The sequence below is a fragment of the Symphodus melops genome (genome assembly GCF_947650265.1).
Source record: "Symphodus melops genome assembly, chromosome: 11".
NCBI classification, from domain to species: domain Eukaryota; kingdom Metazoa; phylum Chordata; class Actinopteri; order Labriformes; family Labridae; genus Symphodus; species Symphodus melops.
The window spans coordinates 2,158,718-2,183,025 of record NC_136701.1 but is presented as its reverse complement, the minus strand read 5'-3'; the positions used below and the strand labels follow the sequence as shown (position 1 = coordinate 2,183,025).

Sequence of the window (24,308 nt, the reverse complement as noted above, 5' to 3'; positions counted from 1 at the left end):
TGCCCCATTTTGTCCAGATGTTTGAACAGTGTGCTTTTCTTTACCACCCGCATCTCACCCTCTGTCTTTCCACACACCTCACATATTAGCGCCTGTTATCAGGGAAGGATGCCCATTGTGTGTCCAGATGAGTAATAGTCTGAAGGGGAGAGTAAAAAATGTGTCATGGTGAAAGAATGTAGACTTCAGCGTTGTCCTTTAGGTGCTGTTTTCTTCTCCTTTGAACACAGACGTGAAGAGGGTGCATACGTGTCCAAAGCCTTCTCCGCGGTGTTATCCCGCCTCGCACTGTAGGACGCTCGCGTGTAAATGGTAGGTTGTTTGAGGTTAAACACTCACGAAGCTGTTCCCTTTCTCTGCAGCTGAGATATCAACACGGCCTGACCACCCCGGACCTGCAGCAGACACTACCCAACTTGAAGAACTTCCTGGAACATGGCCTGCTGGTTCGATGGTAAGAAACAGAGACGCACGTTGAATCCCAAAAATATTTTTCCTCTGAGGCCAGAAAAACAGAGAATGTATTTGTTACCACGCTGCATAAACACTTTTATTATCACATCACAAAGTAAGTCAAAGAAATCTCTTGGACCACATCACCTGGATTGCAGCAGATCAGGTTTCCTCAGAGGTCTTATCACCACGTTTACACACTCTAACTAAACTGCATGATCCAACCACAGTGAACACTGAAGAGTAATAAATAATGTAACATTATATCTGTGTCAGATTGTAAGATTCAGTGTGGCGATGAGTTACAAATTCAGTTATTACACCGCTTTATGCATTCAAGTTATTGTGTGCCTGTTTAGAGTTTAAGCAACATACTAAATTGGCCTTTTAAAGCCAGGTTGGTCATTTCCATTATTTTTAAAATTTCTGGTTGAAATTATCTTTATTTATTTCCTGACAGTAGTTAATGAATCATGTACTGTGAAAAACAACCTGTAGCTGTAAAATCTTCGACCAATGTCTGTGCTCGCTTCGAGTTTTATGACTCGATCACATCCTCCCTGTCTCCCTGCTCGTTCTTTACTCCGTGCATGCACGAGCCTACACTCAGCTTCTGGACCAATGGCACGAGTGCTTTTGAGTGAGGGGCGTGGCTTTAAAGAGAGCGCAGAGGGGAGGGCGTGCGTGAAGATGGAGTCCTGAATCATGCTAGTTTGTGAAAATGACCCTGCCTTTAACAGAAATACTTAAAGTTACTCAACACCTGCTGTACAGACCAGCTTGTGAAATGATACTTTTCCATCCCTCAAGCTTTAACATAATGCACTCTTTATTATTTTAATGCTCAAACGTATTGAAAGGTACTTTGGCTGCAAAAACCTGCAGATCTTAATTTGCTTAACCAAAGCTGGCAAACAGATGATATGGCACAGTAGCAAAAGTTGCAAAAATATTTGTGTGATTTAGACACATTTTAGTCATTTAAACAAGAAATCACCAAACCTTGGGTTCCTAGGACTTAAACTGTTCTTGCTGTTGTATTAAAACAGGTAAAGAGGTTGTTTTGATTTTTACCTGTATCTTATCTAAACATAAACCTCTGGTATCGTGAAAACCCTGAGACTCGTCCTAATAAAAAAAAAAAAAAAAAAAAAAAAAAAAAATTCCATTATTACTGTTTGACTGTCATCCAAAACATGAAACGTCTTCATTGACCCATCAGCGTCTCTTTTAATGTAAAGAACAACAGTTTGAAACTAAACGTGCTGGAACTGGACCCATAATGCAACACTGTGTCGGAGTCTGTTTCATACTAATGGAGCTTATTATTATTATTATTATTATTATTATTATTATTAATTAAATCTTATTGTTTCCAACATTTTACAGTCTGAATTAAACTTGTGGTCTTAGACAGCTTCCCTGATGTCTCCCACAACTGATAGACTCGTGAAAAAGAAAGATTTGCTTTGTTTATAACTCTATAGTATATGATATGTATGTATGTTATACAGCAACTGCTTCACTTTAGATATGCTCAAATATTTTTTTTGTTGAGGAAAGGATTTAGTTTTTAATCCCTTGGAAGCAATAAAAATGACTCGTCATTTATTCAGAGTGTTAGACAATAGTAGACTCAGTAAAGGAAGAATCAGTGATCGTGTCTCTGGGATGCTTTTTAAACACACATCCTTAACAATGGACGACGTAAGGTTTGATGTAGCTGCTTGTTGATGTTCTTAAAATGTATTTATGGGCTTTTGATCTTTTATTAAGGCAGGACAGTCGATGGAGTCAGAAACTCGGGACAGAGCAGGAAATAATTTCCCCTCAGGATCCATAAAGTATATTTCTATCTGTCGAGCTTTAAAGACTGTAACCTCTGTACACGGGATCCTTACGAACCCTGTAAGCCACCGGCGCCGCTCATCTGGCTCTTCTATCAAACATTTCCAATCCGACATGTTTGAAATACCAGACGCAGAATCAGATTTTGACTCAGAGGACAATGACCTCCTCATTTTTTGGGAGCTGAATAAATAAATTTAAAGTTTGTTTAGTGACTCATTTAAAAAGAAAAGATTTTTGTGGGTGTATAAGGGTAAAGATGAAAAGCTCGATACCTGACCCGCCATTTAACGGTGATCACCTCTGCACATAATCATCAAAAACATTTTAAAAAAAGCCGTGTTAGATGAGATCTGCAGCCGCCACTTTGTCCTGGTGAAGAGGAATGCTTAGATCCCCAGGTCTCTCCCTCAGCAGTCCTCTGGCCTGTGAGTAACCCTTCACTGGCTCTGTGTGTCAGACTCCAGCTCCACTGCCCCATGAAGAGAAAGCTGTCTTTGATCTCCTCTCCTCTCCCAGGGTCAGCAAAGGGGAAAATGTGTATTACACACATTAATTGAATAATCTTTTGTTTTGAAAGGTTAGAAGCCATGAAAAGCCGGAGCCCTGAAATCAGTCCTCCTCTGTCCCCCCTCTTTAATGGGAAGTGGAAGGGCCCAGAGATAGATGAGATGAAAGCTTAGGCCTGCTAACCCGCAAGCTATATATGTGTGTGTGTGTGTGTGTGTGTGTGTGTGTGTGTGTGTGTGTGTGTGCACATTTTGTAAGAAGTGGTAGTAACAGTGGCCTGCCACAGTCACACTCCTGTGTGTCCACGAGTCCACGGGGACACACTGAGCTCCTCCAGAAATCATCAGCTCAAACAAGAAATAGTCGTTATCATCAGCTGCAGCTACGCCGAAGTTTTTAAAACATATAAAGTGCTCATCATCACATTAAATCAGATCTGTCTCCTGTCTCACACGTCTGTTCTGAAAGGAAACATTTGAACACTTCAGAACATTATTACAGATATTATTAACGCCTGTCAAAGCTTTCGCAGGTCCGATTCAGACCAGAAGATTCTGGACACGCAGACTTTAGATTTTAAGAAATGTTCGACATGAGCCAGCAGTAAGGAAGCAGGAGGAGCTTTTTGTTTAATCATTTCAGGGAGTGGAGACAAACAACTCCTCGTTTCACATGTAGCATCCTCCCAGCAGCACCAGAGCAATATCATAAAAAACCCTGAGAGACCACAACAGACCAGGTTTGACTTGTTAACCAGTGAGCGCTAACACTCGAAAATACAAACACAAACAAAAGGTTGTTTTGCTTTTAAGCTACTTTAAACGAGGGATTCACCACAAAAGAATCAACACGCCTTTAAAGCTATTCTCAGAGATGCAGGACATGCAGTGGATGAAAATTAAATCAAAGGTAATTAACCAAACTATATTACGTTACATTCAGCCTTTTTTCCCTGTTGTTTGAAAGAACACATTCAGCTACGATATCCCAGTTTATGAAATATGGATTGTATCAAAGAAGCTGCATGGCAGGCAGCTGCGTGTAATTACCGTGTGGACTGTGAAAAGGAAGCTAATCTGCTTCCTCTATCCTTCCTTGCCACCTCTTTCTTCCTTCCACGCATCCAAACATGGATGATGTGATGAAGGGCATGACCGAGGGCGACGTCTCCACAAATGATTTTGAAACGGATCCTCCCTCCACGAACAACTAATGCAGCATGAATCCAGTCCGCGGGGAGAGTCTTTCCAAAAAAGAGCCAAAACTCACACAAAGGGCGCGTACGTGTTCAATGTGGACGTTTCTGCGAAGTGAAGGGAAAGCAGAGTGTATGTAAGACTATAAAATAATGTAACGCCGAGGTTAAACGTCCTCATTGAGCAAACAGTTTTTAAACAGTGCTGCCTCAGACACACATCACAGCCTGTCATAATATATCGAGTGCAGCTCTTTGATATGGGTTTATTTCATTCCTGCTAAAGGATACGTAGCAGAGGTAAAATGCTGAATCTATTACAGAGACAGTACCAGAGAGCGACTCTTTGTAAAGCGTACAGTCTGCACAGATCAAAGCAAACGCGTTCAACATGCTCCCATTTGCCGCTCCACATCCGCTGTGGGCCTGGCACACGTTCACAGGGACCAATCCTGCTCCGGTGCCTGCGAGCACGGCTACATGCACAGGAGGCAATCAAGGTGTGGCAATCAAGGAAGACTCAGGACTGCAGCTGGAGGATGTGGACATCCCCAAAGACCCCATAGTGAGAGAGAAGCTCGCAAAAGCTCATGTGTTACATGATGAGACATGTTTGGACAGCTGCAGGCTTACAAAGGGAACATTATCTAAATTATGTACACGCTAAATAAACAATTGCAAGGTGAAATAACTCACCATATTAAATATATATATTAATAGGATCCTGTGATAATGGTTAATAATAGTAAATAAATGAATATACTTTCCCTCTTTAAAACAAGAAGTTATTAACTCATTAATGAAAGGCTGGATCTCATGTGTGTAAACTATCAATTCATCTTTTAGCCAGTTCAGTTAATTCTGCTTTAGTGTCCAAGTGTCTGTTAGCAAATCAATCAAACTTCAGTATTTCTCACATCCGACACTGGACAAGAAATGGATTCTGAGAAGTTATTTGTAGGTAATGAATGAAATCACACACTCGTCTAGAGATGTTTATTTAACCAGAAGAATCATACATTTCATGGGTGGCTTAGCTTAGCATAAAGACGAGAAGCTAGACAGCTGGTCAGTGTGTCTGGACTTTACAATTAAAACTTATTGTTTTTACACGTTTTTTGTTCTTTTGTATAAATTAAACTCTGGAGGTGCTGATAGGTCCGCTCGAGGGTGAACGTTACCGCCAGTTTTCAGATTGGTTTAAGTCCCAGAAACCAACCATGTGGTTGATAATCAAGCTCCAGAGTTATGGCAAGAAGAACGTTTACATACCAAAATCAGAATATTAGTCTAAGTGTGTTTTGCTATCGAAGATTACCGGGATTTCCCCAAAACTACTAAATGCAAAATCTTATCTGCTGCTGTTTGTTTTGGAGCGGGATCACGGCTCAGAGCAGGACTTTGATCTGAACAGGGGTCACGTTGAGAAGCTCGACGGGTGATTGGACAGTGGAAAGGTCTGGTTTTCTGGACTCCTGAGTCGGCATTAAATATGTCAGCTTTGACATCAGCAGTGGAAATGAAAAGAGCAGGCAAGAAGCTCTGCAGGAGTGAAGGCTATTTCTGGATCAGCATGTCGCGCTTGATGATTTAGGCAGAGGCTTCTTAGCAGCTTTTACAGTGTGTGGTGAGGTTGTTGAAGGGCGACGTGAGAGAGACTAGAAAGACTTACTGTAGGAAGGTAGTAGTAAGAACTGCACCTATCAATGCACAGCTACATGTGGCGCTTCAGGGATGAGCAGCAGACCTTTTTCCCATCAGGATGTTGGCTTCAGCTTCTGTCATGAATTCACCCTGCTCATTATGAATGTCTTGGACCCAGTCCAAGCTGCAGTTTACAAAGTTTGACGTTGACTCCCTTTTAAGATGAAGTCCCATCCTGTTTCACAGAATATGCAAATAAAAAGATAATTAGAGTAGTGGGGGGGGGGGGGTTTACGTTTGTGAAGCATAAGGCATCCATCGAAGAGTATGAAACAGAAACATGCATTGAAGAAAAGGAATGCAAAAGACAGGCCAAATAAAGTGGTTATATGCACAAAACAACGTGTAGTGAACTGCAGCATTCAACTTAAAAGACAAGAATTAATGTAAAGTCATGCACCACTTGAGAGGTTTGTGCCATCTCTGACGAAATGAATATTAAAACTCTACTTTCTTTTTTTCTTTTTTTTAAACAATACTGAGTCTACGTCCACATTAGCTGCAGTGCTTGGCTGAAATCTGCTGTTAAGATTGGAGGGAAATGCTAACGTCGGCGTTCTCAGATCCTCCGCCAACACTGTTGAGTCTGTCTCCAGTGTGTGTGTGTGTGTGTGTGTGTGTGTGTGTGTGTGTGTGTGTGTGTGTGTGTGTGTGTGTGTGTGTGTGTGTGTGTGTGTGTGTGTGTGTGTGTGTGTGTGTGTGTGTGTGTGTGTGTGTGTGTGTGTGTGTGTGTGTGTGTGTGTGTGTGTGTTCAGAGCACCCAGATCACACGGGGGGGGAAATATAAATGTTTGCACGAAAACTAAAGTCAGTGATATTCATACACTCAGTCACGTTAACACGCACACACACACACACACACACACACACACACACTGCTGCTCAATGTGACACAAGTAAAAAGAACCAAAATAGACCTAACCTACAAAACATAGTGGAACGAAATGACGCTGTCCGTAAACGACATTACACATTATGAGGAGGCTCGGTGTGACGACTGTGATTTAATCCCAATGCTAACAATACACTTGTTGGTGTGTGTGTGTGTGTGTGTGTGTGTGTGTGTGTGTGTGTGTGTGTGTGTGTGTGTGTGTGTGTGTGTGTGTGTGTGTGTGTGTGTGTGTGTGTGTGTGTGTGTGTGTGTGTGTGTGTGTGTGTGTGTGTGTGTGTGTGTGGTTTGCCAAACTAAAATCAGACCAAATGGATTGTATGTGAGAGCCAGCTGGAGAGAGGAATGAAAGAAATCGGCTGACGGTGATTAAAATCAAAGAGGTCTAATCAGCCGTCGCTCTAATGACATAACTCAGTCAAACTTAAAAAAAAAAAAAAAAAATCAGTAGTCGCTTTCTATCTTGTTTTAAATGATGCCTGGAAACCTGAAACCTTGAGTACTCGTTGTCTTTGCTCTCTTAAACCTGCGTTGTGTCTCTGACCCACTTTTTCCTGATGACTGACTTCTCGTGACATCTGTCTTTATTCTTTCCCACCAAATCAGGATTCACATTTTCTTCTTCCAAGAAGCCCGTCATGGTCTCATTTGGAAAGGCGCAGACATGTTTGATATTCGATCTATCTATATCCATATATCTGCAGAAGATGAGGTGTTAAAGAGCACGTTGTTTCAGTTTTTCTTCTCTGTAGAAGTAACCAAAGTGCTCGTGAGGTGTGCAGACTGAAGCCGGTCGGATGAAATGATGTGTTTGGATGGATGTGCCTTGCCAAGTAAAGCAGCCTGTCTGTGGTTCAGCTCACGGAACAGGAACAGGTTGCAGGTTCAGGTCATTACTCCATCCCATTATTTTCCAAACTCTAACCTCTGTTGACCATCCAGCATCTCCTCGCCAGCAATTAGCTTCAGGGTTTGACAAGTTCCTCTTAAAATTAGACAGGCTCGGCACAGCGTCCTGTCAGTGAACCCTTTAAAGACCACCTCTGCTGGGCGCCTGGACCGGCCCAGGTCAGGGCCCCCCCCCCCCCCCCCCCTTTTTTTTATTATTTTACGAGCTGTCCCAGGTTTGGTGGTGAAACCCTCCATCAGACGGCAAAGTCGGTACACAACAAATGTGCACGTCCACAAGTTCTACCGTTACTGAAGCTGATGGATCTGTGCTGAATACTTCCTTCACGAGTGTCAAGGGGAAGGAGTCGATTTACAAGGACGTCTATTAGGAATCCGTGTCCACCTGGACAAGCAGAGGTGTGTCCTCAGCTCTTTCACCAACACATGTGGACCTCTCCAGTGAGGCCCTGCTTTCACCTCTGACCCCTACCTCACAATGCCTCAGCTCCAGAGATTGGAGATTGGTCACATTAGAAAGGCCGCTTAGTACTCCAGTGATCTTGGATTTGGCTTTTTGGAAGAGCCCCCATTTAAGTAAATTTATGGCCTCAGTACTTGGTTTGGACAGGGAAGCTAAAATCCCGAATCTGTTATCTGTTATGGAGAAAAATGTCCGACATACTTGGTTTGATGCCTGCTGCGTGCTTCAAGTCAGAGAAACATGAGTGTAGTCTCCGAGGCTGCACAAATGTTTTCTGAGTGTTGTAAGGTGAGTGATTTACAAAGAGCTGCAGCTGTCTTTGTCCTGGACCAGGGAGGGAGCCGAGTACTTTGGGCGGAGGAGTGATATAGCAATCAATGGAGAAGCTCGTCCAAAAGCAACCTTTGAGTCCCCTAAGGAAGTCCCAATCTCCGATGTTGGCTGTGCAGATCATGCAGACTGTTTAGTCGTGTCCAGCCTTAATGCAAGTACAGTTGTGCTCTGCACTATTAAACACAAAGACACCATGTAAGAGACGTGAAAATAATTGATTTTGCACAGGGAGTTTTTTCACCCTCGGGTGCAAGATATGCAAAAGCATTTAAGCATGCAGATATTATTTTACAGGCTGAGATTTCTGCAGGAATGGATGATCTAAACTCCATTACAAATACGAAGAAGATGTATTAGCTTTCCTCGCTTTGCTGACAGATTTAAGAAAGCATGTATTTCTTCTTTTTTATTCGAAAGTATATCACCATCTAAATACTGACAAATCCACAGACTCTTCCTGTAACGTCTGCAGCAGACCGGGTGGCTTCTTCCACCGAGCAGTCGGCTGTCACTGCTCAGCTGAAAACTCCTCTTGATATTTTGTGTGCATCCCCAAAAAAAAAAAAAAAAAGGATGCCAGGCAGAGCGTGTCCGAGTCCTGAAACTTGGCACTGATCCTCCTGGAGTAGCTGGAAGCAACAACAAAGTGAATCCAGAGACAGTGCTCTGAAAAGGTGAAGTTAAGTTCTCAACCTGGAAACCATGTTTGATTTTAACCCCGTGATTCCCAGCAGGAGGAGATCAAGTGAATAAACTGTCGATCTCTGTCTGATTTATTTGCCGATCTTTATGTTTTGCACCTTCAGCATGTTTTTCTGTTTGTCCCTCACAGTGATCGACATCAGGTATCGAGCTCCATCCCAGTGCCGACCAAGTCCCAGCTCGGTGTCTCTGCCGCCTCAGATATCGGCTACCCTTGCCACACCAGCTCCCCCGACCGAGGCCTGAGGAAAAGGGCGAGCTCAGAGGCCGACAAGCACAACCACAAGCCATCTCCTCCTCCCAGTTATAACACAGCCATGGCAGAACAGCCGCCAGCCGGCCTGGCTCCTCCTTCACCTTCACCCAAACACCTGTCCTCCTCGCTGGACGCAGGCGTGGCCTCACTCAGCCTCGCCGAGGCTACGCAGGCCAACAAGGACGGGGAGCGACGGGAGGAGGACGGGGAGCGACGGGAGGAGGGCGGGGAGACCGCAGAGGAGGAGGAGAAGGAGGAGGAGAGACGCCGGAGCCTCGACAGAAAAAATGAAACAGAAGTAGAAGGAGAAAGTGAAGAGCAGCTTTCCAGCAGCACAGCTGGACCCAACTCCTCTTCAGTGCAGGACTCTGGCGAGGAAACGTCCGCCGCTGGTCAGCACACAGGAGCTATGAATGGCTCGTTGCTTGCTGGACAGGCTCCTGTTAGCATGGTGCCAGAGCTGCGCTGCTCTGTGGTGCAAGCGGAGGAGATCATGGGCACCGAGGCCACCGGGCTGGGCTTAGGGGGGGCAGACGAGGCCCGGCTCGAGGACTACAGCTGCATCCCCGTGGACCACGCAGTGGCTGTGGAGTGTGACGAACAGGTGCTGGGGGAGCTGGATGTCGCTGGCTTCGAGGAGTTCTCCAGACGCATCTATGCACTAAACGAGAACATGTCCAGCTTCCGCAGGCCGCGCAAGAACTCCGACAAGTGAGGAAGAGGAGCTGAGGAGAGAGAGGAAGGCACTTGCACATGGGCTTTTGAACATTTAAAGGCAGGGACGTGAGCTGAGAGGACGAGGGTCATTGCATCACCGAAACTCAAAAGAGCTTTTCTGAATTTAAAAAACAAAAACATCCATTTTGCACTTGTTGTAAACATTTCCATATTCATCGAACGCAGTCAAACTGGTAACTCCTGGGACAGGAAGGTAACAACATTGATTCAACAGCTATTGATTCAGTAATGTATCTAGAACATTATCAGGCCTGAGCGTTCTTCGATGAGTTGTTGAAGGTGTGTTCACGTCTCGAGTCCTTCTCACACTAGAGGAGTTTAAATATCCGACTCGACTTCAAAACAGGCGACACACAGAGAAGGAGCCCAAATAATCCAGCCATGGCCGCTGACATGTTGCACATTTGGAGGCAGAGTGAAGGAACGACTGAAAGGACTCTCAGGGTTAGTTCAAGTTTAAGTGTTAGCTCGGTTTCCTCTCGCTGTTTCTCCTGTTCTCTGCTAGTCTGCAGCACGCAGCGCAGCAGGAGCTGCAGCTGTCAATCACGGCGGTAAACGCGTGCTGGCTGAACACTCGGATATAAACCTGCAACAATTGTGACAGAGTCCGTGTTCAAGGAAGATTCATTCACTTGTTTTTTTTTTATTTCGATGTTCTAGTTTGAGCTTTGGCCCATCTTGTACCTCACAGGAGGCGGAGCTTATGACCGTCACGCAGGCCAGTCCATAACGGGAGCTCTAAATATTTCGACCTAGACGTTGGTGAGCCGTCGTGTCGACTGTCTGAATCCTCAGACTGTGAGATGATCTGAGTCTGTCCTCTTCTCTCACCGACGTGGCGTGGATGTTTAACCTCCTAAAGTTTGAGCTTTCATTAAACGCCATTTAAGATTCACACCGACAACCTCAGAGCGCTCGGCTTTATAATAAGCTCCTGTAAGCGTCTTCTCTCCGGGGAAGCTTCTTCTCGCCGGCTGTCCCAGTGTTTTACCTTTTGACTGCACATTGGACCGAGCCTTCACGCAGGGTGCATGGCGGCAGGTGTGTGTGTGTGCGGGAGGGAGGACGTGACGCTTTGGCGTGTGTGCGTGTGTGTTTCGTCCACGGTCACACCATCACAGTTTGATCCCACCAATGACCTTTTCCACTGAGTGAGGTGGGGAGCCAATCACAGACTCTCCTCCCTCCTGCTCGACTCCCCACGCAGGGTCCACTTCTCCTTCAGGTCTTACGGTTAGGGTCCTACAGAGCACATGGCAGGGATATGGTGCAATTGTTTTTCTGTCCATCTCCATGTCCTCTTTTTTTTTTTTTTTTTTTCTTTTTTTTTTAATTATAATGTATCTCATCCAAATTAAAATAAATGCTGATGTAACATCCACTGATTCTCCTTTCCGGTAGACCAAACTTTAACTCTGCGTCCTGTTCCAACGTCTCAGTCAGGCTCGACTGTAGATGTTGATAACAGGTTTTTTTTTTTTGTCCCGTGTCTTCATGTTCTGGATGCTTTCTTGCACTGATATTCGATTACTGCATTATTTATGTCTCCCAATAATTGATCGTGTGCTTTAATTAATATGAAATCAATGTTTAGATGGACTTCACTCGCTCACATGAGATGTCGCTCACTCTTTTCTGTCCGATGCTAGACTGATCTGACCCCCCCCCCCCCCCCCCCCCCCCCCCTTCCCCCCTCCGCCCAGAGTCTGGCTCCTGACGTGGACGTGACAAAGATGGACTCTCCGTCGGCAGCCCGCCTCCCGCTTCAGATCCAGCACTGAGGTCTCTGACTGTTGAGACGTGTTGTGTTTAAAAACATGAACCATGTTCCATCATTTCCATTAACTGCTCCACAGATGAGTATGCGACCATGTACAGATACTTTTGTATGGAGGTTTTTCTTTCCTTTTGTTATTAAAGACTTGCAGTCCAATGGCATGGATGTATGTAGCCCCTTTAAGAGTGCTCTGTCTGTCTCTGTACTGCTGTCACCACCAGCCGGGTCATAAGAGCCACGTCTCACTCCCAAAGGTAAATCACACCAACCAACGACTTGTTCCTGTTCTTCATTCAGTGAACACATCAAACTGCATGAGAACACAGAACCGTTCCACTTCGGCTGCTCCACGCCAATCAGAGGCCGACGCCCACCTCCAGCCCTGTGGGACACACGGAGACAGAACACTGTGAGGCCGTTAAAGGGTTAATCCGTGTAGATTTAAAGCCTTATTTTAATGATGGAAATGTAACACAATGTGATTATAGTCTCATATTAGCAGCTCTGTTCGGTAGAGAAATAAATAAACCCTGATGACAGATTTATAAATTTAAACTGGATTAAAAACAAAAAGCTTCATATGAAGATCAGTACAGGAATAAAATCTGTTGCAGGTTTTGGTAAATGGACTCGAGCGTGTCTTTTCACTCGGGAAATCATATTACGTTCAATCATGAAACTGATTCAACTTGATCATGAGTCACTTTTTTTTTCCCCAGATTCTTAACTTTTTTTCTAACTTTGAACTTTACAGAGTCGACTGAAAATCAGGTCAACCCTCCGTTCCCTAATGCGTCCCGACAGTGTCGGCACAACAGACCTCACATATATGTAAACATGTGGTCGCACATGTGACAAACCTCAAAGTGCCTTATTACTTGAAATAAGCCTTTTTCTAATGAAATAAGCCCCTCCCCCCCCGCGCCGCATTCCTCAACGTTATTATGCACTTAAGGGAGTCAAATCCAATCCCACTCTGCTGGTATTACTGCGTCACTTCGTTGTCACTCGTTCACGGTAAGTCAGCGGGAAAGTGTAAAAGTGAAGCACTTACACAAAGTGTGAGTTTCTCATTTTTCACTCCTTTCGTGAAGCGTTAAACGATTCGCTCGTTGGACTTCTGAGTCGGTCCAAACTGGAATTTCAGTAATGCACACGGCTGCCGAGTCTGTCCTTTAGCATTTTCTGTTTCCACATTCACATGAAGCAGTTTCCTGCCCCTCAATCCTATAAGCCCCTCGTGTCACTCTGCAGACCGTCTGCTCTCACGGTTAAGCCCCTCCAGGTGTCTGAAGGCCTCAGCGCCGGGCCCTCTGGGAGCCACATTTCACCCAGCCAGAGACGGGACCTTAGTGGCATCATGGAGGGGGCAGACCTGCGCTGCATGGAGCCTGTGTGTGTGTGTGTGTGTGTGTGTGTGTGTGTGTGTGTGTGTGTGCAGCGTAGCGCTCTGATGCTTCACAGGTTATTATTGTAGTTTCCAGTTTATGAGGAGGAGAAGCGAGTGAGCGGAGCGCTCGCTTTAAAGACTTCAGCAGCGTGTTGTCTGCTTGTGCTGTTCATCATCACAGGCACCTCGCAAAGTACACGCCAGCCACACAACCCAGGCCCGAGAGCTTCACGCAGCGACGTACGCAAGTCAACCAGAGACATGAGGTGCTGAGCAAGTGATCTGATTGGACGAGAGGGCATGTGTGTGAATCTCTCTGCTGCTGATGTTGTGAACACGCCGAGCACTCGTGCTCACGGTATCGGTCAGTCAATCATCGTTTGTCACCTCGAGGTGCTTCACTAAAGAGCAGATTAGAGAGCATGATGCTGATTGTTAGAGAAAAGTGGGAGAAGATGCAGGAAGGATTTCTCCTCTGCGTTCCTGTCGTCCACACTTCCTTTGTTGGTCATGAATGAGGACGGCGGCGGCGGTGGTTGTAGGGACGACACAGTCCGATGGTGGCGTCGGGTGCTCGTACTACCAGATCACCTAACACAGGTGGCATCAGCGGCCCGCTGTGGCTCAGTCCGTAGAGTCTCTTCTCTCTTGACCGGGAAGGTTGCGGGTTCGATGCTCCTACGCTGCTCGTCGGCAGCGTGTGAACGTGTGAGAATGGGGCATTAGCTTCTTCAGATGTTTTCATAGCAGAGCGTTGATAAAGCTCAAGTCCATTCAAACACATAAAGAGGCAACTGTAAAGAAAATGTGCCGGTTGCCTGGCAACACTGGACTTCAGCTTTAACACGACATCTTGTGTGATTTCTTTTCTACAAGCATCATTCATCAGAGGAAATAAATAATGGCCTCCAGGTTAGTTTGTGTTAATAATCCTTCATCAGTCGGCCTGTGTGCTGCACACGTCAGCTCACTGTTGTTCTTCACCCCCCGCAGACGAGTCCTCATTGGTTTAAAATGGACTCGGGCAAAGTTTTCCGATCCGTCTGATCCTGGCGAGCGTCCTTTGATAAGAGCAGACTTTAGCAGGAGGATTAACAGTACACACGGGGAGGAGCGGTCCGTCCACACCTCATTAATACAGCAGCCGTATCGTCTGACACGCCGACAGTCCCGGGTCAAAGTCGTCCCCTGTCCTCCATTTGTCTCTGTGAAACTCCACACTCTCCCACCCCGTGTTTCTTTCTCATCGTGCGTGTCACTGAGAGGCTGTAATCCTGTCACGTATTGTACGTTTATTTTGGGAGGTCTTTGAACAGACGGGAAAGAAAAAGTCAACAGTATTTGATGGCTTCATTACAGGATAGTGTGTTGATTAATGGCCGCTGTTCTTCCCTCAGGTAGAGTAAGGAGAGCGTCTCCTCTCTGTGCTTCATGCTGAGGTCACGTCACCTCCTGAAGGAGAAACGAATACACTTGAACGTGTCCTTTCTGAATCCATCAATAGCTGTGATGTATCTGTGAACTCTCCGGTAGAAAGCCCCGACCTTTCACAGATCCTTGGTTTGTGAAATCCTCTGACTTCATGCTCGTCCAGGAGCTGCAGCTTTATCAGCGAGGCCGCCTGTGGGGGCGCCATGAAGGACCGACCAGCACGTACCGTCTGGACATGCGTGAGAGGAAATGACTCTCCACGCCATCAGGCAGTGGATGAGCATTGTTGTGATATGAAATGATATTTCACACCGCTGTCAGTCACCACGCGGTATAGAGGATGATGTCAGCCCTCGGTCTTTTAGTGAGGAAAGTGAAGACGAGGACGAGCCGCACCAGTGGGTAATAAGCGTGGCGACGACAGCGGCAGGCTCTGGGACTTTTCAGAACCTGCGTCGAGAGCTGGAGAAAAATGAAACCAACCAATCAGAGAGACTCCTGTCGCCGACGACGATTCGACATGTCGAAATGGCGGCACCAGAAAAACTAAGATGAAAAAGTTTTAACGTGTGTCAGGGCTTTATAAACGACTCCATCCAGGGCAAGTCGTACATTTCTGCAGCGCCCGCAGCGTCCCCTCTTACAGGCACGTTAACGAAGTGTCAGCGGTGTGTGTGCAACGACACGCCTCGCTGATGACGCACTGGCTACCATTGGCGGTATTTTTTCGTTTCTATAAACGAATATCTGCAGAAGAGCAGATTAGATTTATAAATCTGATTGTCCTTTTAACGATCAGGAAAGCATCAGAAATCATCAATCTGACCTCCATTCTTTCTTTTTTTCTCATCTTAAGAACAAACCGTCTTCAACTCTGCATCATGATCTTACCTCAGAAAATTACAAAGTTTCTTTCTCAGACTCGTCCGCCCGAGGCGGGCTGGAGTAAAGTCGAGAGGTAATAAAACATATCTGATCTCACGCCCTCGACCTTTAAACACAATACGAGCGTGCGTCATGTGAACGTCGGTAAAATCCATCTCTGAAGGTGTTCTTCTGAGCGAACATGCAGTATGTAAAACATGTGTTGACTGTGTGTTGGCTGAGTCACTGAAACACCTCGTGCTTTAAACATGAGTTCTCCACATGGGAGCCGAGGAGAGCGGAGTCAGATACCGAGCCCGGCTCCAAGGTTCAGCTCTGTGGTTTAAAGTCAACACAAAGACACAAAGTGCTCTCTCTTTCATTAGACAGGAGAGAGCTCATTGTGTGGCTGCAGCTCTTTATAGCTGGATTAAAGTTAGAGTGGAGGGCTGCGGGGACGACGTTACGAGCTTTCAGGGAGACTCTGCAGCTCTGGTGTCCTGTCTGAGACCCCTCCCCTCGGCCCTGCTCTGGTCCTGGACTCGGCCCGGTCGTCTCTGCGGTGCGAGCCGGACTCGGCTGTTTAAACCATCTCAGAAACCCGACTCTATCTGCCTGTGTGAGATCGCAGTCACCTCTCCTGCCTTTCAGCTGTAAATCCACCTCGTCCCCGTCACTCTCCCTCCTTGAAAAACACGAATCCTCTCCCGGCCTTTCAGCGCACTTTTTTATTGGGCTGGCTTCTTCTGCGCACACGCTCCAGTTGCACGGCCTTATTAAACGCAGAGGTGTGCGGCTGATTTCCCTGCAGCAGCGTCAACATTAGGATTGGAGAGCTGTGAGAGAGGGAATCTGGGCTTAAAAAATAATATCACACAGAGCATGACGCTTTTATTATCGACCTTGTGAAATGAAAACCAATATCTGAGGCCTGATGTCATCCTGTTTATGCGCAGGTTTCCTGCTCGTAGACATCGAGGCTTTCTATAATTACCTTTACAAAGTTTGCCTGACGTAATCGACACCTGACATACACTGGAAGATGGGAATACTCCCCAAACACACAAAGGGCTTTAACAACTTTCCCCCGGCAGCGAACAATGAGAAACGATGAGAAACGATGAGAAAAGACGTCTCACAGCTCCGAGGGAAGGATTGGATTCTCGCCTGATGATCGTCTCTCTTGTGCACAGAATCCATCGAGCTGTATTTGGTGTTCGTGTTTTGATCTGCGTGTACCGAACATGGATCACATCATGTTTACTCCACGACTCTCTCTCTCTCTTGCTCGCTCGCTCTTTGCGCCCGGGGGAAGGTTCAGCCCCCCGGCGCTGATTTATGAAGCTGATTATGTGACTTGGACACATGACGGCGTCCCGCGGCGCTGCGAACCGAGAAGAAAAGAAAAGAAGCGCACAAACAGAAAATACCATCGGCGTCTGCTTCTTGTTTGCAGAAATGGAACAATTGTCAGAGGATTGTTTCAGCATGGTTTTGGTATTCTTTTGTCCGTAGTCCGCCACACCCATTAATAGCGACTTGTTTGGAACACACAGCCTCTGCTGTGTTTATGAAAATCATTTTCTCACTTGCATTTTTTAAAAACAATCCTTTTAAAAATAAACAGCTGTTTGTTTTTTTTGTTTTTTGTTTTTTTTAGAGTTTTCCCAGAAAAGCTGGTCACAATTTCCCCCATTCGCCTCTTGAAGCTCCCATATTTATCTCTTCATTGGTCCACGTTATTCATGTGTGACGCCCCCTCAAGACCCTCCTCTTACAAATACAAACATCCGTGCTGTGCAGGTTTCATCACCTGTGTGCGTCTGCTTCATGACGGTGCACATTTGCATCACTTTACAACAGCCGCTGCATTAACGACACGTGTTTCCTGGTCATCCTGTGTACTGTAGTCTGTGCCGAAGTGAAGATACATCGGTCTGCATTCAGAGACTGAACTGCCTCAAGCGTGTAACTGTTTCACAGATTTAATCAAACTGGGTCAGGCTCAGAGTCTGGACCAGCACGGAACAGTTTGGATCGCTCAGAGTTAAAGCTGGACTCAGACCTGCTGTGTGCTGAGCTGAGCCAGAGACGATGCTTCTGCGTCATCACGGCTCGATTATTCTAACTCTCTGTTTACACGTCTCAGGCTTTATTCAGACTGCCGCTCCAAATCCATCAGAATCCGATCTCTTACAAGTGAGCAGATCCGATCTGTCTTGTAAAGCAATCTGCTCATTTTTATTCTTGCTGTTTGTCCACATCGTCGTTGTGTCGCGTTGTGAGACGTTCAGAGATGTTCAGATTGAATCAGATTCAAAACCACCTGAACAGATCAGATCACATCATGTTGATTTTGTGTTTTGTGTCAACATACAATCTGGTTGTGCTAATAATCTGATTTAAAAGGTGCAACGTGAACAACGTAAACTGCTTCGTGGTCCAAAACGCTGCTGAAGTCTCACATCACACCTGTCCTTCCTATCCATACGCTTCATCCATTTTAAGATACAGTTTAACTCACTGAGCTGCTGAGGCCATTTAACAGCAGCAGGTCTGCAGGGTGTTCCTGTGCCTGCAGCAAAAAGGAGACTTTGACTTTGAGGGTTTGAAACTGAGAGATCGTGAGTTTCCTTTTTTCAATGCGTCTACATTTGAATTGAGATTTGTTAAATCTCTGCTCAGTCCTTTAATGTGAATAAACTGTACTTATTTACTACCTTACACTGATATGATAAATAAAGATGTTGGTTGGATTTTTGGTCAGTCGAACCAGAAGTGTGCTGTTGAATATTTTTTTTTTAAAATGTCTCGCATGAGAAACAAAGTCGCTGTTTTGACTCAAACTGAGTCCACAGCCACATCTTAGCCGTCGCCGTCATGTGATAATGGGACACACATGCTCACTGTCACAGATAATCACTGAAATACCTCCGTTTTCTGAGGAACGCTTCAAGGTCGTGGAATCGATTCGATGTTCTTCTCTCTAATAACGTTGTCATGTGTGTAATTGTCTCATTTCACACATCGCAGGTGCACACAGGCCTTCAGATCCCAGCGGCAATTACACACATCTGATGTTCATTGTGTCTCAGCGAGAATCGTCCGCACAAAGGAGCGAGAGGAAGTGAGAGTGGGGAGAGGAATGAGACGTGTTTGTGTGAAGGAGAGCGCGAAGTAGCCGAGGGGAGACTTCCACTCGAGAGGGTGGGGACTCTTTTCTAAACATCCACGCAGCAGGTAGAGCGCTCCTCTAAAGCCTCCTGACAGCGTCGGAGGATAAAACCTCTCTTCTGTGTGAGAAAGGAAAAAAAAAGAAAAGGAAGAATTTCCTCCTGGCTGCACCGACGGCTCTGATCCGCCTGGAAACAGTGACGGATCGGAATGAATTCTTTTATTCCCGCTCTCTCTCTTCGCCAACTTGCCGTCACATTCGGACTCTTTAGATGTTAAATCTGTGTTCGCGGAGAGCGTTATCTGACCGCATCACTTCTAAAAGCCGAGGTTCGAAAGTATCTGGCGGGCTAAATTTCAGCAAAGTCGTTCATCAACAAGTCAGGTTAGCTTTTTTTTTGATAAATCCCCTCTGGTCGTCTTCTCCGTGTTTCCACATAAAGCTTTGGCAGGTTTTAAAGGAAGCGTCACTCTGGGGCAGCTCCCAGTATTTCACCTCGGACTGAGCACTCCTCCAGGAGGTCAGAGAGCCACTGAGGAGCTTTAAAGAGGAGAGCTTATCTGCAGGGCTGAACATTTAACACCCTCGCTGATATTTCACAGTGCTTAAAAAAAAAAAAAGTTTAAAATGTGTTTATGAAGAGAGTCATTGTTCGTGTCCTCGTGACTCAAATCCTCACTGGATGTCTCTCCGCTGCTTCTGGACAGTGTGAGCGGCGCGTTGACTCTTCATGCATCCTTTCGTTTGACTGTTTTCTACTTTGTGTCCAAAAACCAAGCGAGCTCAGACGGTTTTCTGATTTGTTGCACCCCGAGGACGGAATAAAGTCACAGTGTGAGCGCCACTGGAAGCAGCATGAATATGTCACTGCTGATTTAGAAATGAAAAACCTCCGACCCTTTTTCCAGTTTTGGGACTCCATGTTTTTATGTCTTTGATTACTTACAACATTGCGATGTTGGGTAATAAATTCTGATTTGTTGATTTCAGATTCTTTCAGGCTTCTGTCGATTCTTTCTGTGTTGCGTCGTGCCAGCGAGTGTTTCCACTGTCATTAAGTAACTTTCTCTTCTTAAACGTCGCTACAAAGCTGCTGTTGTAAAAGCAGCCACAATCTACACATCTGTCAGACCACCAACAGGTCGAAGGTCGACTCTTCTTTCCTGGCTCATTATAACAAAAACTGTCCTCAACGATCCAAATCCAGAAAAAGATCCAAACACATCACATCCATAAAGATCCGCCGACTGATTCAAGATTCACAACACTGTTTTTAACTGTCATCTCTGTGCTAATTCATCTACTCTGAGTTTATGATTGACACCTTATTTCTGCCTATTCCGATGAGCCAATGAGGGCCGAGCACTGTTCTCTCGTCCAAGGCCGGCGCTGATTTGCTCAGCTGACTTGAGAAGGCAGGAAACCAAATTCAACAGAAGTTAAACCTTTCATCAATTTTCAAATGAACATCCATGTTAAAAAATGAATAAGTCAACATGGACAGCTGATGTGAGAGTTTGTTTGGCTTTAATCCTTTGGGTTCTTGTCACTGCGGGTTCCAACCTGACCTCAGCCCTCGTCTCTCTTCAGCTTTCCTTCCTGCTGTAACAAAGAGCCACTGAAACTATCACAACTGCTTCTATTCTTTTAAACGCTTTAGCACTTAGAGATTCTTGAATGCAAAGTGCTCTACAAATAAAATGCATGTTTATTATTATCATTATTATTACTAATAGATTACACTGCCATGATATAGATCAATACTGGGTTTAAAAAAAAAAAATCGTAGGTTTTAGGAGTCAAACGTTTCTGCATAAGCATGACAATAACATCATTCTGCACATGCATGGCTCTCCATAAGCCCCCCTTCTCCTGGCTCTGACTAACAAGCTGCTAATTGATGGCACCAGTTGAATCAGCGTGTTGTTGGCTGCTCCACTTCCAGCTCGTCACCCCCCCCCCCCCCCCCCCCCCCGCCTCCCTCGCCCCTTTTCTGTCTAATCGGAGATGGATCCAGTCTGCTTGTTTTCTCCCTCCTAAAACTTAACTGCACTTTTAATGAAAAAAAATCTGAGAGCCAATTTGGATTCTGTATAAATGTCACTTACCTCGCCACAGGCCGTTTATTTTACAGTCATAGAAAATAGAGCACACACGTCACATTATGCACTGAATGAGTTGGCTCTGAGTGAAGTTCATAACGATAAATCTCGGGCGGGATTTGCAGACAATAAAGCAGAAAGTCGTGTTTAATGGCCGTGCGAGTGTTTTCTTGGGTGTAGAGTGGAACGATATTAGTTTGTAATTGCTGTCAAATCAAATTATCAACGCTGCGAATACTCCGCTTTATGTCACACGCACTCACACTTTACGACCACATCAGTTCCAGTTATAAGTGCAGAGCGGGCTGCCAGCCTCAGTCAGTCTCTGATACGTCTGATTAAGACCAAAAGATGAACTCTTATCTGGATTAAACAGTCCCAGAGTCATGGATGGAAAGAGTCCAGTTACCACAGAGCAGAGTGATTGTTGGGGATCTGCGACTTCCACTTTACAGATATTAATAATAATAATGAGATTTTGATCATAATCTTAAGACTCTGATGACAACGCTCTGCTTCCTGTCCAGCTCTGTAAGTGGACACTTACCAACATGTGTTTCATATCAGCGCAGAGCAAAGTCGAAAGAAACCGGATCCTTCTCCTGGTGAAACAATGCGGACTGGAATCTGAGCAAATCTGTTCAAATAAACAGATTCATTTGGACATTGTGGGATAGCTCGGCTTCCAACTTGTTAAACAATCACAGCAACAAATGTTCCTGTTTCACTTCGTCTTTTTTTTTTAAGATTACCAGATGCTTCAATTAAAAAGGAGTTGTTTATGTTGGAATATTTGTCAGAATCGTATCAGGAATAGAGATGTTGCTTAACACGTTAAATAAATCAAGTTTTAAAAGAAAAACACACAACACAATTCTATTTTTAAACTTTGCATAAAAAACCCAGATCATCGGCCCTGTAAACACCCGGTAACGTCCGTGATTCCTGACAGTGTTATTCTTCATAACTCTGATTTCCTGCTGTGAAACGTCCGAGTCTGTGAGTCAAACATCTGTCAGGTACAGAAAGGTTAAATCCAGGTGGACACATGGCAGATTTAACATCTGAAAACCAATTCGCTTACCCGCGCTAACATTAGCATGAAACCACTTCCCAGCTAAGCTAGGATAGCTACGATATTGATTCACTATTAAAAAAAAAAGTTGCAAGTTTCCATAAAAATTAGCATTTTTAGCTAGCTGTGGTTCACGTTGGCTGACCAACAGAAATGTTAGCTTACTGAACGTCATGCGAGGAAGAGGTTGGCTAGCTTTAGCTTTAGCTTTAGTCTGTGTCGTAGAAACAGTGGATTGCTCCCTCTGGTTGGGGAATCTTTGCTCCAAGTGAAGGAGTTTAAGGATCTCAGTTTAAGCCATTTCATGATTTAGGATTAGATGCACAGATAGATTGACGCAGCGTCGGCGGTGATGCAGATGTTGTACCGACATGCAGTTGTCATGAAGGGACGGAAAATGTTGCTTGGGAGAGTGAAGTCTGGGTCGACTAACTTCACCTGCTGCAACCACGACCCGACCATAGGATAAACCAAAGATGATGGATGATAGGTTCTGGGTTTTTATTGTTTTACCTTATAACATGTCTCTCCAGATTCTAACTATTGTTTGTCTTTCAGATACTGAAATTAGGAAACTGTGAAATTAGTCGGATTCATTCTTCGATTTAAAGCTCCAATTTGAGTGACGTGAAACATTTCAAGCTGTCCTTCCAGAGATACTGCAAACCTTTCAAAGACACAGATACAGATTTACAGTCCTAAAAGTCTGATGTTTGTGCTCAATCCCTCCATGTTATTGCATTTTTATTTAATCTAACAGTTTAATCAAAGTGTTATTTCTGATTTGTCAAACAAGGAATTTTCCACTGACCTTCACTCAGACAATGTCTAACTACTCAAACTGAAGCAACAGAAGCCGTTAAATGTCCAACTCTGTCATCACCTCAGGATCTTCAGTTTACAATAAATACCGTCCTGTGGACATTTTTATTGCTATTAAAATAATTTTCACTTCACTTTTATTTTTGTGTCTGCGCCAAGATCTTTTACACAGTTAATCCCAATAACTGGTAATTAAATAACACGTGGTGTTTTCGCATGTTCCCCTGTCTGCCTGTAAAATCACCACTATAATGATTTCCTTCCATGGTCAAGGATGTATTTCAAGGTTTATTTTATTTTTTATTTGCTATCTTTGGATGACTTTCATTGATATTCAAAGCTCACGCTGAGACGTGTAAAAACGACGCGTCGTCTGAGGGGGATGATTCAGACGGAGAAAGAAAAACCTTGAAGCCTGTTTTAATATCTGAGAAAACAGAATGAATGGGATAAATTATATCAAATTATACATCAAGTTTTGTGCGTTTGAAAAGTGGCTGCAGTGTTACAGGCTTCCAGAGATTTGACATCTGCTGTATTTTTACAGGATTTAGAAAAACAGCAAGAAGAAACTCTGAGAGGAAAAAGAAGTATAAGAGTCCAAACCTCAAAGATTCACTCAGGTAATAACATGCATCATTAAAATTGTGCTAAACTGTAAAACAACGAGATCAGAAGTTCTCAACTGTTCTCAGGACCTTACATCAACTTCTCCTTGAAAAATTGCAGTCCACGTTTTCTGATATTTTTCATTCAGTGAAACATCATGGACATTACAGAGCATGTGACAGAACAAAGGGGGGACATGGGGGGGAGCACTTTTTAAACACAGTCTTTATCCAGGGACACATTCACAAGCCACCAAAAACAGCGACCCACTTTTGGGTCCTGACCCACCAGTTGAGAACCACCTGTAACAAATCCAATTATGTTAAGAAAAGCCACTTTGATGTTGAATGTGGGCGCTGTTTTCAAACGCTTGCTCAGCTCTTTAAAAAAATATAAGAAGTCAGTTGCTATACTTTTGGATATATTCATCCATTTATTTATACAACTTGTAAAACTGATCAAAACAAAAAAAGACGAACCACTACATCAAGTGGGATTAAATAAACCAACAAATCCACTTTCTCCTTTCTTCTCAGGCTGACATTTCACACTTCATTCACACACCTGTCCACCTCACCTGGAGCCCCTGATTAAAAGCACTTCCTCAGTCTCCCCATAGTGCCCAGTAAAGGGACTGCATATATAAACAAATGAAAATATACAACACATAGTTTGGCTCCAACACCACCGACGATGTTCAATGGTGAAAACAAGCCGTGAACAAATAAGCAGTGATTGTTACAGAAAACGACGACATCGTATAATTATATGGTCAGCTTCAAAGTTTGTCTTGTAGATCATCTTTATTGTCGTAAAATTGGATCCTGCATATTTAGATTCCTTAAAGGAAAGAGGTCTTTTTTTTTATCATTTCCCCTTGACATGTTTTATCTGCAGCGGCAAGGCTCAAAGAGATCCCATCATACCGTCTGAAGAAATACCTTTAAAATATATTTATGATCTTGTAAAAGCTCCAGTACAAAGTTTATGTGACAGACACTGAGACTAATTCTTGTTTTTATTGTTTCATTGATGAAGCGTTGCGCACACAGTTTGGTCGTCC

The 24,308-nt window shown here is 44.5% G+C and overlaps 1 protein-coding gene across 4 annotated transcripts in view; it reads left to right on the top strand.

The window, feature by feature from the left end:
* Positions 1-24,308, top strand: part of uvrag (UV radiation resistance associated gene) — a 249,468-nt gene that overhangs the window by 88,802 nt on the left and 136,358 nt on the right. Inside the window, exons 14-16 of one of the 4 annotated variants that reach the window (XR_013780146.1) lie at positions 363-454; positions 9,137-10,444; positions 11,704-11,960. Coding sequence is in view for 2 of the 4 variants with exons in the window: in XM_079356126.1 (XP_079212252.1) it covers positions 363-454; positions 9,137-9,977 (933 nt within the window). In the remaining 2 variants the exon portion in view is untranslated. Of the gene's footprint in view, positions 1-362; positions 455-2,229; positions 2,436-9,136; positions 11,961-24,308 lie in introns of those variants that run through there. The other 3 variants (XR_013780145.1, XM_079356126.1, XM_079356127.1) reach the window with 3 other exon arrangements.